At 47.8% G+C, this 15861-nt stretch overlaps 1 protein-coding gene across 4 annotated transcripts in view; it reads left to right on the top strand.

Moving 5' to 3' along the window:
* Window positions 1–4690: 4690 nt before the first annotated feature.
* Window positions 4691–15861, top strand: part of pcdh7b (protocadherin 7b) — a 101781-nt gene continuing 90610 nt past the window's right edge. Inside the window, exon 1 of one of the 4 annotated variants that reach the window (XM_047336481.1) lies at window positions 4691–8844. In XM_047336481.1, coding sequence (XP_047192437.1) covers window positions 5770–8844 — 3075 coding nt within the window. In that variant the 5' untranslated portion in view covers window positions 4691–5769. The remainder of the gene's footprint in view (window positions 8845–15861) is intronic. The other 3 variants (XM_047336480.1, XM_035618485.2, XM_047336479.1) reach the window with 3 other exon arrangements.

Raw genomic sequence — 15861 nt, 5'->3', positions numbered from 1 at the left:
TGTTGATGTTTCTCCCTCGCCGTTCAAAGTGGAGGATGGGTGACATATTACCTCTCGGGCAGCACTACAAAGAGCTGAGCCGGAGGAGCGGCCTGGCTGGCTGCCCGTCCGCCATCCGCCGACTTTTTACACATTCCTGACGAATGGTTGTATTTCTCTCCTGAGGCCGTGCGGCCAGAGAGTACACGACATACAAGCTCAACTGGGGACAACGGTGGCGTACAAGGGAAAACCTGCACGCACGCATCGGAAGTGTGAATCAATTCTTGCGCCCACGTATGCAAAGACTCATATTGTTACACAAAGCAAGGGAGATAAGGACAAACACATACAGCGCTGCTATCTAACATTGATAGGATGCAGCGTGGGTGTGATTTCTGTACTAAGATGTGCAGCTGTGATAAGGGAGACTGTAATTCACCGAGAGGTGTTGACCAGATCTTTCGAACCTAGTTACCAGTGGAAAATGACACACCAGTACAATCACTCCAGCTTCCACTTAATAGAAACAGTCGATCACTTGTGTTATTGAAGCTGTTTTTCAGGGCAGTATTTGAGAATCGCAGATGTTGCTCCGGAAATTTTCCGTGATTCTCCCGCCAGGCCCACAATTAAGTGTCCGGAAAATATCCGAGTGAGACCATTTACAGCAGAAAAATTATCAGCGAGCGAGAGGGCGTGATGATGACTGTGGACCAATACACAGCATAGCTACGGTCATTGTCCTGCCTCCTGCATTCTGACGCCGCAGAATATTCCGGAAATGTTCCTTTTGGTGTGAACGAGTCTGACTCCTGCTGCGTTCGTCATACGTGAAAGGCAAAGTTCGGAGAATGTCCGAACCCAATTTTCCAGACCTTTTCCAGAAATCGGCTCAGGTGGACTTTGGACCTGATTTTCTCACATTACTCAAATTTAACTTAGCGAAACAAAACCGACTCGATTTGATAGAAGGTCCAATGTCATTGCAAAACGCTTGTCTCCTTTATTTCCTTGTGAGATCTCTTAGAAAAGTGCATTCTCTCCCGATATGCTGGTGGTGAGAGAAAAAAAAAATTATCATAAGGTTGCACAGTGTCTCTGTGCAAATCGAAAAACCCACGTTTTTTAATTTCGAAATTCTTCCAGACGTGAAGCATTTCAAAGCCAAACTGTATATTTTGTGTCTTTTGCAATCATCTCTGCGGAAATGAGACGGAAATATCCGATGGCTGGCTGGAAAACTGCTAACATTGTGGTAACTGCAACACCTCCGAATGCCAATTAGCAGGTTCTCTTTTTTTTCAGATTCCAAAGGGAGGACTCTCGCAATCGCACGGTTTGCTCGTGAGTTTTCAAGGCAACGTGAGACATGTAAAAAGAGGTCAACAGGGGCCGAATCACCTGCGTTCAAATTTCAAGAGTAGCATCGGCGCCCCCTGCTTGGCGGTAAAATATGATGTCTTCGAGGTAAATACAGTGAAACCCTGTGAGATCCTGTGCAACGTTGCTGCTCAGAAGCAACAAACCACTCGGCCTATATCCCCTGTGGCCTCACGTGACACTTTTGAACTGCCACATTGCTCACTTTCAACGACACGGATCCTGTGGTATTGACGTAAAGAAAGCGCCGTGCGTCGTTTACAAATGATGTGAGGATTTCCAAGGTTACGTCCGTCAGAGTCCTCATGGAGGAATGTGTCGCGTCAATGGCGGCGACCTCGTGCTTTACGGGTGCAGTCGGCCGTTTCAATAACTATCCTCCCAACTGCCGGACAACAGGAGCGCCATTTCCTCGTCGACAGCTGACACGATTGCAGCACAGCTACTACAATAAGCGTGAACTGACCAGCACAGGCCAGGCAGACATCCCTGCGCTTATTATGTCTGTAGAATGGAAACCATTAATTCAGCGGACTGTGCAATCATCTCACCTTTTCATTTCCTCTCGCCACAACTCATGAGCACTTTCATTGTTGCCGTTTATTGCCCAGGCATGAACAGAGTAAGCAAATGTGAACAAATAGAAGTAAAATGTTGTAAAGAAGTGTATTCTGAAGCTATAGCGACTTTTTTCCATCCACCCATTACCTAATATTTGCATAATCCATAAATATATGTTAACATGGAAAAGATTCAGTCAGAAAATTACTTTTGGGGGCAAAGGAAAAGGGGAATGATGTATCATCTCTTATCAGAAATTGTTTTAATTTCGTGCTATCAGTCATTGTGTGGGAGGATGAATCACTTTTTTTCCTCTTTTTTTTTTTGGAGCATCTCGATTTCAAAACACCTCGTTTTTTTCACTGATGAGGTCTTTGTAAAGGCGTTGAGAGCTCTCGCTGGCGTCATTTTAGACCACTCACCCACTTGAGAGCAAGATCGATGCTGCACAAAAATACGATAACGGTTTTCAGTGATGATTTTCCAGCCCCTGATGGTAAACACACTCTCTCAGAATCACCTTCGTGCTCAGTTCCACTTTGTTTGGGACACTATAGGTTAACATTGTGAATTTTCCTGAACGATCCAGTGAATCGAACAAGTGCTTTTCTGTCTCTTTGGGGGTTGTCACTCACACACACTGTAGGCCTATGGATAGAAAACCATCCATGACAAGGGAATGTTGTCACGCAGAGTTTTTTTTATTTTAATTGTATAATAGTATTTACTATTTAGTAAAAGTAAAATAGGTATGTTTGTGAACTGTTATCTGCTGTAGCTCTTTTTAAACTGACATGCCACTACAGCCGGAAGATTTTCCCACTGTATATTCTCACAGCGGCTCACTCGGACCACTCGGGGGCTGGCAGGAAAAAAGTTCCGGAAAATGTCCCGAGCAACATTCGTGGACATTTGCATTCTCACATACAGCCCCTCCGGAAATGCCGAAGAAAGTGTCCGGACTTCAGCGCGTGTCAGAAAGCGGCTGGTTTGTTTCTGCTGTGTATCCTTGGTAGTTGTGAATGTCATATGCACTTCAATTGGGGCTGCTGACAATACATTTTTGACAGCTCAAAGGTAAAGCTTTTTGCGTCCACTGACTCAAAACAACCACATTCTAGTTTTGATGAATATGAATAATCCAACAGTAATTTGCTTACACTGGGTCAGAACCATCCATTGTTGCTGGGTTAAGTTACCTAGTTTTGCAATTGGTGCCGTGTTAACCCAAAAGGGATCAACGTTCAACCAAAATGATTTTCAGTGTATTGTTTAACCATGAATCATAGTATATGTGACAATTTTACATTTACTACTATTTATTTTCAGAGGCAAGCCTTTCAACTTTCTAATCATGCAAATATTCTATTTTGTGATGGTAAAAAAACGACCTCATTACATTAATTTACACCTTTTGAGTCATTTGTACATACGAATATACCCTAGCCATAATCAGACATTATTGCGCACGTTCATATTTTGCAGTTAAATTGGGTTTGAGAGAGACTATCATCGCAATAAAACCTCCAACTGCACATGTGCAGGTTCACCTCATCTCTGCTGCACTCTTCACCACAACCGACTGAGATTGTAATGTGACGATAGAGGGCGCTAGTAAGCAAGGATGAGGCCACTGCTGGAATTCAGACAGTCGTCTGAGAAACTGGCTGCCTCGTCTCCTCCCTCCCTCCCTCCATCCCACTCCGTCCCTCACTCCTTCACTCACTCATTACACTCGTTCACTGTATAATTTCACGCACGCACACGCACGTGCCCGCGCACACACACACACACACACACACACACACACAGAAGGAAAAAATGCTCATTGCACGCGTATTGTTTTTGGTGAGGTACTGAGATGAATCCGAAAAGTGCTCATTTGCCCTCCTCACTTTGTGCACCCCTGGAAGAATTAAGGCATTATGCCGGACAGAGCATCACATAGATGTTTGCTCAACACTGTGCCCATCTCTCTCTCTCTCTCTCACACTCACACACACACACACACTTGGATGGCAACTGTGGTTGGACACACAGCGCGCACACTAATCGTACACAGAGTTGGGTTTGCGCAGTGGCCGCGTAAGACATCCCTTGCTCGGTTCGTGTGAAAAGGGGTGTGTGTGTGTGGGGGGGGGGACGTGTGCAGGAGAGATTTCTGCCTTCATTCCTCTTTATAATAAAACAAAATTCAGAGTCACAGTCTCAGATTCCTGAATGCTGAGTGGACGGAACGACGCTCTGTAGGCGAGAAGTCGCCGAGCCCCGCTGCTGCGCCGGAGAGCAGAAGCCACCGGCGACCACACTCATACATATGAGGAACCACAGGGAGACCACAGCACTGCGCACACAGCCGCCGCCGTCCCGTCCAGTCTGTCGTGCATGCAGAGGCGGCGTTGTGCGCCTCTGCACATTTGGAAGCGTTTCATATCGTAGTGAAAAATACGCGTAAAAGTTACACTCTGAATATGTCACACACACACACACACACACACACACACGGAATCTCTTGCTGCAGATGCAACAGCCTCGCACCACATCCCCTGCAAAATGGAATAACGTCAGCAGGCAACTACAATGCCTGCCATCAAGTAAAATACATCATATAGCATTTTTTTTTCATGGGGCATCTCGCCAAATCGTCCATGGGTTCATGAGGCATCGATGTGTGGCACGAAACGAACTGTCTCTCACAAAGTGCCGAGCCACGTCCCTACCGGTGAAAACATTAACGCATCTACCTCCTCTGTGCCATTTTGGTCAAATAACGTCTGCTGGGCTCAGGACGCGGCGGTCGAGACTAAAGTCGGACCCTGTTTAAGTGCGCTGCTGGGTGAGAAGAAACCGGAGGGGGTGGAGAGAAGGAGAGAGAGAGAGAGGGGGAGAGGGAGAGGGAGAGAGAGACTGCAATATCATTTGTGGATCCCTCTCACAGTGCTGCAGATAGGGGCTGCCAACACATGCGGCGCGTCTGCAGGTGACGGAACAGGCTGAATACGCTGGACGCACTGAGGAATTCAACCAACGTTTCCAAAAAACCTGCGTCGGATATACATTTTTTTTTTTAGAGTTTTATTTCCCGCTTCATTTTTTTTCCTCTAATAATACCCTGATTTCTTTTTAGAAGGTTGTGCACTGTGGAGTTGGCTCGCAAACGGAGAGAGAACCACACTGTCTGCTGGTTGCAAGAGAGACTCGGAGGGAAGACGGGGAGCAGGGGAAGGCAACCGGACAGGTAATTCGCCCCGTGTGGGTTCGCCTCCTCGAGATCGGAGAGTTGACAGGCTCGGCGCGATCAACACTCGCCGTGTGATGAGTTTGGAAACTGCGCGGGCGTTTAAATGATCCCCTGACACATGTCGGACACGGGAATATTGCAGCCTCACCCAGAAAGGAAATTATAGCCACAAACTGTGAGTAGAATGGCGCGATATGGACCCATGACACTTTCTGGTGGCGTGATGCTCGGACTGTGACATTTTGGCTTTTACGCGCACGAAATCCACGTCGGCCTGTCCGTGGCACCGTCCAGGGCGCACGGAGCCTCTCTGGTGGTTTTCTTTCCGTTCTTTTTTTTTCTTTTGCCAAAAACAAGTAAAAGAGCAACTTGCACCCAGTGCTGGAGGTGGAAGAGGAGAGGAGAGAGGGAAGCCCGTGCACTTGCTGCTTTGCACTGCAGCAGGAGCGACGTAGGAAGTCGTTCGGAGGATGAAGTCTTACACGTCCCGAAACAGAGGGCTTCGCTCTGAATGAAAGCGACATTTCCTGCCCATATTCGGACTTTCCATCAGTGATTTAAACATTTTTTTTCGACATATTTCCCCCCCAATCCTAACTGGAACAATGAGGACTACTGGTGCAGTGGACTATTTGTACTATTGCTTGCTCATCCTGCAGCTTGTGAATCAGCCCGCTGCCAAGCAAGTGCTCCGGTACCGTTTGGCCGAGGAGGGACCCGCCGATGTCAGAGTAGGAAACGTTGCCGCCGACCTGGGCATTGTCGCCGTGTCTGGCGAGGTGACATTCACCCTCGAATCAGGCTCGGATTTTTTCAAAATAGATAACATCACAGGGGAGCTCAGCACCAACGAGAGGCGGATAGACCGTGAAAAATTACAGCAGTGCCAAATGATATTTGATGAAAATGAGTGTTTTATAGATTTCGAGGTGTCAGTCATCGGACCAGCCCAGAGCTGGGTCGACCTGTTTGAGGGAAAAGTCATCATACTAGACATAAATGATAACACCCCGTCCTTCCCGTCCTCTGTCCTGTCACTGTCTGTGGAGGAAAACAGACCCATTGGAACCCTTTATCTGCTGCCCACCGCCACAGACAGAGATTTTGGCAGGAATGGAATAGAGAGATACGAGCTGATCCAGGACAATGGGGAGAGCTCAAGGCGCCTGAGCTCTTCAGCGGATTCATACTCGGGGAAGAGGAGGTTTGACGAAGGCGCGAGCAGGAGCAGCGTCTTTGAACTGCAAGTCGCCGACACTACTGATGGAGAGAAGCAGCCCCAGCTCATTATTAAAGGGGCCCTTGATAGGGAACAGAGAGACTCCTATGAGCTCACACTGCGTGTTAGGGATGGAGGAGATCCCCCTCGCTCCTCCCAGGCCATTCTCAGGGTGATGATCACCGATGTGAATGACAACAACCCTCGGTTTGAGAAGAGTGTGTATGAAGCTGACCTGCCAGAAAACAGCTCCCCGGGTGCCCCCATACTCCAGCTCAAAGCGGCCGATGCAGACGTGGGGGTTAACGGTCAAATAGAATATGTGTTTGGAGCAGCCACAGAGTCAGTGAGGAGGCTGCTGCGGTTGGATGAGAGCACAGGGTGGCTGAGTGTCTTGCACCGCATTGACCGTGAAGAAGTGAGCCAACTGAGGTTCACGGTAATGGCCCGTGACCGAGGCCAGCCACCCAAAATGGACAAGGCGACTGTGGTGTTGAACATTAAGGATGAAAATGACAACGTTCCCGCTATTGAGATACGGAAGATTGGACGCATTTTCCTAAAAGATGGTATAGCCAATGTGGCTGAGGATGTGGTGGTGGACACACCCATTGCCTTAGTTCAGGTGTCAGACCGTGACCAGGGGGAAAATGGCATAGTGACCTGCACAGTGGTAGGGGATGTGCCCTTTCAGCTGAAACCAGCCAGTGAAATGGAGGGTGAGCAGAATAAAAAGAAATATTTCCTCCACACGTCTGCAACGCTGGACTATGAGGCCACACAGGAATACAACGTGGTTATAGTGGCTGTGGACTCCGGGAGCCCCAGTCTGGCAAGTAATAACTCTGTTATCGTCAAAGTTGGCGACACTAATGACAACCCTCCTATCTTTAGCCAGAATGTAGTCGAGGTGTCATTTCCGGAAAACAATGCCCCTGGCGAGAGGGTGACAACAGTGGTGGCCATTGACGCAGATAGTGGGAAGAATGCTGAAATAGCCTATTCCCTTGACTCATCAGTGAATGGGATTTTCTCCATCGATGCAGACAGTGGAGACATCCGAGTAAACACCATCCTGGACAGAGAGCAAACAGAGCGCTACGAATTCAAAGTGATAGCCAGAGATAAGGGCATAAACACTCTTCAGGGGTCTGCAACAGTGGTCGTCCTTGTGGCCGATAAGAATGACAATGACCCAAAGTTCATGCAGGACGTGTTCACCTTCTACGTCAAAGAGAACCTTGAGCCAAACAGCCCTGTTGGTATGGTTACAGTCATTGATGCAGATAAAGGTCAAAATGCAGAGATGAGTCTTTTCATTGAAGAAGAGGAGGAGATCTTTTCTATTGAGAATGACACTGGGACTATTTTCTCCACCCTGTCCTTTGACCGAGAGCAGAAAACTACATACACTTTCCGTGTCAAAGCTGTGGATGGTGGCGACCCTCCCAGATCTGCCACTGCCACAGTCTCACTCTTTGTCATGGATGAGAACGACAATGCACCAATGGTCACTTTCCCAATTAACAGCTCCTACACCCTTCTTCCTCCCTCCAGTAACATCAGAACAGTGGTCAGAACTGTCATAGCCACCGACACTGACACCGGCGTCAACGCAGACCTGAACTACAGCATCATTGGGGGGAACCCCTTCAGGCTGTTTGAGATTGATGGCGGCTCTGGGGTTATTTCACTGGTGGGGAAGCTGGAGCAGAAGCATTATGGCCTCCACAGACTCGTGGTCCAGGTGACCGACAGAGGGCCGCCTTCACAGAGCACCACCACGCTGGTTCATGTGTTTGTTAATGAGACTCTTTCCAATTCCACAGTGGTGGAGGCCCAGGTGGCTAAGAGCCTGAGCACGTCTCTCAACACCAACATTGCCGGCGACCCCAACTATGATCTAAGCAAACAGCGGTTAAGCATCGTAATCGGAGTAGTTTCAGGCATCATGACAGTCATCCTCATTATTCTTGTTGTAGTCATGGCCCGTTACTGCCGTCCCAAAAATAAGAATGGCTACGAGGCCGGCAAGAAGGATCACGAAGACTTCTTTACCCCACAGCAGCATGACAAATCCAAGAAGCCCAAGAAAGATAAGAAGAAACAGAAATCTAAACAGCCGCTCTACAGCAGTATTGTCACTGTCGAGGCCTCCAAACCCAACGGGCAGCGCTATGACGGCGTCAACGAGAAGCTGTCCGACAGTCCTTGCATGGGCCGCTACCGTTCAGTCAACGGAGGGCCAGGGAGCCCGGATTTGGCCCGACACTACAAGTCCAGTTCGCCCCTCCCCACTGTCCAGCTTCACCCGCAGTCGCCAACAGCTGGAAAAAAGCACCAGGCCGTTCAGGACCTGCCCCCTGCCAATACCTTTGTTGGCACCGGAGATAACATTTCCCTTGGATCTGACCACTGCTCTGAATACAGCAGTCAGACTATCAACAAGTACAACAAACAGGTAAGAAGAACTGTCTCCATGTCCCCTCCCCCCCCCCCCCCCCCCTCCACTACTCTTAAATGTCTCCTGTTTCTTCCTCTTAGTCTTCTCTCTACCATAATGCGTTCTGACAGGGCTAGTGTCAGTAGTCTTGTTGCCTTTATGGTGCTAATGTGTGTCAAGTTAGCGGTATTGATCGGTTTTGGTTTGGAGTGCCATTCACATGTAATATTGAAAAGGGAAGAGTACGGTTTAGATTAGCCGAGGAAGGGGGATTGTTACCACTCGACCAAACACGTCCAACATTTTTGACTTTCATCCCGGCATGTGTTGAGTCTGCCTTGGCAAATATGTGCCAGAGTGCTGTAGACAGCTCACATACGGGTTTGGTTTGCAGCTGTTTTATCCCAGAGGGGAGCGTGGCAGGGGCTGGCTACCTCCCCCCCCCACCTTAGCCATGTCAAGCACCCGCCCTGCTCCCTGTCTGTGACAAGGCTACCTTTTCTTCTAAATAAGGTGCAGAGCGACAGAGCGCGAGAGAAGAAAAAACAAAAGCAGAGAGCGAGAGAAAGGTAGACGTAGGGCTGAATGCAGCACAAAACATGGCTTTGTAAGGTTTTGTGAGTCGGTTTTTTACAGTCTTGGCTTGAGTGGGAACATCTGGCCAGGAAGCCATATTAACATTCCTCTGCACTTCAGGGTCTGCATCAATTCATTGACCGAGCAGTGAAATTAGACATTTTTACATCACCTCCCATATCATGCCTCGGTCTCTTTTACTCCCTTATCTTTACATGTCTGCCATCTCCTACCTGCTTTTCCTCTCTTTTCCTTTCATCCACCCTCCTTCTAGCCTTACCTCTCTTTTGTTAATACCCCCCTCCCCTCCTGCTTTTCTCGCTCACTAACCTTTTCCCTCCTTTTATAGCGCTGGACGAAGGTGTAGGTGGCGTGATGTGTCAAATTCCAGTGAACGCATGCTTTTATAAGTTCAGTCTTTATACATATAAATAGTTGGTTGGCTGTTCGTTGTTTTTTTTTTTTTTTGTCAGGTGCAACAACGGTGGAAAAAAGTTGATACATAACCATGAAGCCAGCCGATTTGCGTTTGCAGGAAACGGAACACTGTTGTTTTATGTGTTTTCTATGGCAGTCTAATGAATTATTGATCCGCGATTTACTCGGCGTCAGCAGCTTCTCCGTTAGCATTCTGGGCCGTTTCTTTCTTTTTCTTCGCCTGTTGTTGTTTTCCTCTCGATATCTCCGTGTTCATGTTTTTATATTCTGTGCCCACTGTTGCTTTGCCCCCCCCCCTCAGACTCTCCTTTGGCCCTGTGTAGGACATCCTTGAATTCCTCGCTGTCTCTTGTATTCCCTTTCCTCTCAGTTGTTCCCAGCCTCCGCCACATCTTGCCCCCGTACAAAGCTTGCTCTCTGCCATGCTTCTTTCTTTCTCGCCGTGGTTTCTTTTTTAATCTCCCCTCTCCATATTCCGCTCCCCTCCCATCTTGCCATGTCTCCTCTGAAATCATTTCACTTCCCTCTTTCTTCTTCCCCTTGCTCTTTCTCTAACAGCCTCTAATATGGTGTATTCACCGAGCTGCTTCCCAGGGTGTGAGGAGTGCTGTTGCTTTCGGATGTCTCCTGCATAATTAAAAGGGCACTCTATTTGCTGCTGCGGCAGCAGCATGTATTGTGTGTCACTATGCTCCACTTATATAATTATTTATTTACTCTCTGCATTAATGCTGCAGTAACTTTTATGGACTGTGCATTTGTTAGAAGACAGAGTCCCGGACAAAACTCGCCCCATAAAGAGTATTTTCTTGTGATTTGGGGCACTCAGGTTGAATACTTAACTCGTAATAAAATAGTCAGGAAAGTGTTTAGTGGCCGACTGGGAAAAATATCCATGGTTACTGTGTGTTGCGGCCTGTTAGGTCTTTAATAAACAATAACTAGCAGATATTCAAATTGCCTTTCATATCCCATGGGCTCGGTAAATACCCACTGTTGATTCAGCCGGGGTGAATAGAAGGTGATTTAATGGCTGCTCAAGAGAGCTAATTGAAGAGAAGGTGTGTGTTCATGTGCTCCAATTATGGCACTAAACGGCAACCTCCGTAGTGGATTAAGTAGTGGAGCGGTCACGCTCTTGATTTTAGCGCCGCCGCGTCTAAAAACCATTCTGTCGCCAGGTAAGTGCCACTACAGCGAAAGATGCAATAAAACACTCAAGGACACTCGTGAGCCTCAGTTAAGGGGAAGACTTTGTTCAAAATTTGCGGTGGAAAATAATGACGTTAAAGAAATACCATTATATTTTCATCATATTTTATACTTCTATCGCTACCAGGTGAAACCATTTGACCTCCTTGAGATTCAGGTTCGCCACACATGCCGTTGAGCATTTTGAGATCTGTGACACGTAGTCATTAGGTATGTTTTTTTTCATTGTGTGGGTTTTTTCCCCCTGACCCTCAATCCCTTCGCCTCTTTTACCACTCCCTCTCTTTTTGTCCATCTGTGGGAAGAGATAGAGACAGGCACAAGAAAGACGGCCCTGTTAGTGGTATGGAGAATGGCCCCTACTGTTTGACAAGGGACTCTGGGTTTTGGGCGGCGAGAGAGAAAGAAGAAGGGGAGGGAGGGGAGGGAGGGGAGAGAGAACAGGGCTCACTGTAATTCCACGAGGTATCGGGTTCCGTCTTTTCCCCCTCCTCACCCACCTAATCTTCCAATAACTGCCCAGGCAACCTGCTCGGGCAGGTAACCAGGAAATGGAGGGGGTTTATTGTTGAGGCGGGGTTTTTTTTGTTTCTTTTGCCTGTCAGACATTTAAACAGTGATTAAGCAAAGTTTAAGATAGGAGCCAGCAAGACAAAGAAGGTGGTGAAGGACTTCTCGAGTAAGATGCCCCAGATTACACTGGTGGCAATCCAGGGATTGGATATTGGGGGTTCGGGTTAAACCTCCCTCACAGTGCGATCGGGATAACTGTTTCAGAGGGACCTTGGTGCTACTAACTCCTGACAGCAGTCAGACTTTTCAACGTGAGAATATTATAACACTGTCATTGTCTCTCGCACCATCATTCACCACTCACAACATCACAACTACTTAGCCCACCGTATGTCAGGCAATACATCTTAATGATTCATTTATCATTTAGGGAGAAGCCGGCGTGTCACCCAGCAGCTGCTGAGGAGGGGCAGCAGACATTTCATCTCTTCCTCGGACTTTTGTCTTTTTACATACCTGTGTCTAATCCTTGCATCTGAAGGCTGATGAGCCGCGTGCGCACCTAACAGAACACTTAACTTTATTACCTTTGGCAGTGGCTTCTGTTACACCCCGCTGCCAGAAAAATAAATGCTGTCCAACCATAATGCAGCGAGGAATGGGTTCACTTTAGCCGTCGAATTATCACAAGCCAGCAGCTTTGGTTTCATCACGGCACTTCAAAGCGCCGCTCGTGCCCGGGTGGATCACTTTTAATCAGTAGTGAGCCGCGAGGAAGTGCAGCCCCTCAGGGCAGGCGAGGCACCCGCTCCGAAAACTTGTACCTGGTTATCTTGCCTCGGGGTTGATGCAGCAAGCATAACTGGACATCGCCCTTAACTTAGCCCCCAGTGTTCGCCTCCCGTGCTCAGGCCAGCTGTTCCTCCTGTGCCGCCTCGTTGCTACAACCCCTCCTGCCCAGGCTGAGTGCGGCCGCGGAGGCACCTGATTTGCATAGGGCACACTCGCAGGGGACGAGCAATGTCGCCATGCAAATGGAAGTCGCCCGGATGGTGTTTGTAGCCAAAACACGAGATTTGATTGCTCCTCAGGCTGCAGGCGGAACAGGAAACCAATATGGAAATGTAGTACTTTGCCTCAAGCCTAATTTGTGTCAAGCTACAACATGTAGCTGCCTAAACACCTATGCAAAGCCACAACTGACCTGGTTTAAACTTGTAAAACCTTCGTGACCAGACACGTGTTCACAATTACACAAATGCCCGTGTGTTGGGATTCACGCAGCCGCGCCACCACTGTCCACACTGTTGTGTTCGTTTTTTCGTCGGCATTCCTCACAACCTGCATGTTGCAGTCACCAGAGTCCCATGATGCCGCCTGTGTGATTTTATCTGTGAAATTTGCTGTGGCAGGCAGCTCAATAAGATAATTACTTGATAAGAGGTGCCACATGAGCTTTAACGTGTTTGGTCACACCCCCCACCTCCCCCTCCCATCGTTGCTGATAAAGGTGAGCAGGCTTTATCTGTTGTTCTATTACAACTTTGCTACAGTTCTCATTAGATTAGAAGGATTTTGTGGGAGCGTCAGTAATGCACGTCATTAGCCGGTGATCACATCACAATGAACAAAACACAGCAACTTTGCTGAAATTCAGGATGGGCCGCAAAAAGAAAATACCCCACAATCTGCAAATCTTTTGTTTGGTAAGAAATGAGATGATGTGCAATGAGCTGGTTTGTTTATTGCCACGTTGTCATTAGCACTTGTCTTTTGTGCGGCGCTGCGTACCGCCGACTGTGGCTAATTTTATCAAAATTGTTTTGGATCCATTTCGGCTTAATTCAATATGGCGGCTCAGGCTTTCTGTTGTTTATGTTCTGGGAGGAAAATGAAAGGACTAAGAGTGCAAGGCAATACTAACAGCATTTTCTGCAGCGGGCAGCATTTTCGGGAATAATTTGGTTTGGTGATTTGAATGCATTTGCGCTAAAGCAATTACTAATCTGAAGGATTAGACTTACCTGATACGCTGGCAGAAATGAAGGAGATTGAGTGAGAAAGTCAGAGATATTGCTCTATGGCTGGATTCCACGGTTTCTGCTTTATTACTTTGCATAATATGTTAATATAGATGCTGTTACCTATAGGGGAAACCGTGGGAAGTATTGCTTCATTTCTACTTGTTTGTCTTCTTTTCCCTCCTCTTATCTCTCCGCTGCATACAATAAATGTGACAGTGGGCTCAGTCGTCTTCACAGGAGAATAAATACTCATGATTGAATAAGCTGAGGAAGCCCCGGACTCATCTGCGACATTTGTCATGATAAGATGGCGAATGACAGAGAGAGGAGGGCGAGGGAAGAAACAGACAAGAAATTTAAGCCGCACGCCACCTTGATTGCTCTCCACGCCGCTGATTGTAAGTGGCGGTGTCGAGGATGCCACCTTCTTCTCGCCGCTTCTTTCAATTTGATGTCATCGAAAATGGAATTTCATTTCATACCGGCGGCGATCGCATTAGATAGGGCTCACCAGGATGACGCCGATTCATATTTGGAGATTTCGCCTTTCCTGTGGCACTATCAATCCGCTGCACACTCACCATATCGCAGACTTGTTTTTCATGCTGATTGTTAGTCGGAGTTTGTACCTTAAATTGACTTTTACAAGGCATCCAAGGTTTATGATATGCTGCGCCCAGCCTTTGTTGTTTTCTCTATGGCTGTCCTCTTGTATAGACACCAGAAACTAGAGCCGGCTAAATGAGAACATCACTTTGCTGTACTGCAGTACAACCCTGGGGAATAGTTCCCCGTCGACGAGCTGGATCACAACACAGATCAGACGTAAGGGTTTGTTTGAGAGGCTAATAGGCAATACAGTTTTGTTTACTGTGACGGTGTACCTCATCAAGATTGCAAAAATGTCAGTCGGGCCCATCATAATGTAATTTCTGTTGTCGGTGTTTTGCAGAAAAGGTCACAAGCCATTTGTTCTCTTGATGTTGATTCAAACAGGTGGCAGCGAGGGTCTGTGCATTTCTGCCTTTTTTGCCGGATACTCAGGTACAAAGTTCCTGTTTAGTGTTTATGTGTGCGTCCTGTGCGTGCCTACCTCCTCTCTCCCTCACTGGTTAGGAGACATTGTGATGAATCAGATGAATCACTCGCTGTCAGCGTTGCTCAAACGGGTGCAGGATGTCAAGGGAACTGCCAGCAGGGTCCGTGGCCCCCCGTTAAGGTGTGTGTGGGGGGGGAGTTGACGATTTAAACCACATCCAGCATCCGCCATGTTGTCACGCGCGGCCTTCGTGAAGATGAGAATAAGAGTCATGAGGGGCCAGACACATTGGTACATAATTTACCCTCGAGTGCCGCCTTTTTGCTCTGGCAGCCGCCTGCAAAGCTCCTCATTGCAAAATTAGCTTTGTTTGTTAATGGTTATATACACATGATATCCACTGTCGCCGGGCGTCACACTAGCACCAGCATGTCAGACCAAAACAAACAGCTCCGGCCACAACCCTCCCCGTGTCAAGGGTCAAGGAGCACGACCCAAAGGCAGAGTGCGATACAAATAATAGTTGAATTAAAGTGAAACCAACACAGTCACCAAAAAACAGACTTACAGTCTCAGGAGGTGAAGATAACAAAAAAATCACTTTGGCACGACGTGGACTGGAACGGGACAGGGACAGGTCGCAAACAGGAGCCATGAACACAGGCGGACGGACGCAGAGGACTGGGAGCACAAAGAGTCAATACACCAGAGGAAGATTGGACACGGGTGAGACGCATGGGCAGGAGTAAAGACACCGGACGCACAGGGGAACGGGAAGTGCCTACACAGGAGGAAATGGACTTCAGAGTAAAACGGGAAATAATAAATTCAAGACAAAACAAACACAAGGAACAACAGAGGATTTTTTTTTCTCCAAAAAACAGAGACACAAGGAAGGCAAAAAAACATAATGTCCCAAACTGCCAAACAAAACCCAAACAGTTTATTTCAAATAGTTCTTTAAGTTCATGACATCCCTATACTGCAGCGAGGCTGAATGCGCATGTACAGGAGGGCTAACGAATGAACAGTCAGGTTAACTGCCGCGCGTACACGCCAGACGGCGGTGCTCCCGTCGGTGTGCGAGCCTCCGTGCGAGATGCTTCGGACGGTAAATGTGCGTTCGTGAAACCTCATCACGGGCGAGAGGAGACTCTCTGTGCGCCTGCAAGGCGGCCAGCAGCGAGTCAGCATGGCAATGCTGGGCCTTTGTGTAGCTCACAGACTGTATAG

The sequence above is a fragment of the Scophthalmus maximus genome, chromosome 12, assembly GCF_022379125.1.
Source record: "Scophthalmus maximus strain ysfricsl-2021 chromosome 12, ASM2237912v1, whole genome shotgun sequence".
Taxonomy (NCBI): domain Eukaryota; kingdom Metazoa; phylum Chordata; class Actinopteri; order Pleuronectiformes; family Scophthalmidae; genus Scophthalmus; species Scophthalmus maximus.
This window is presented reverse-complemented; position numbering and strand designations above follow the sequence as displayed.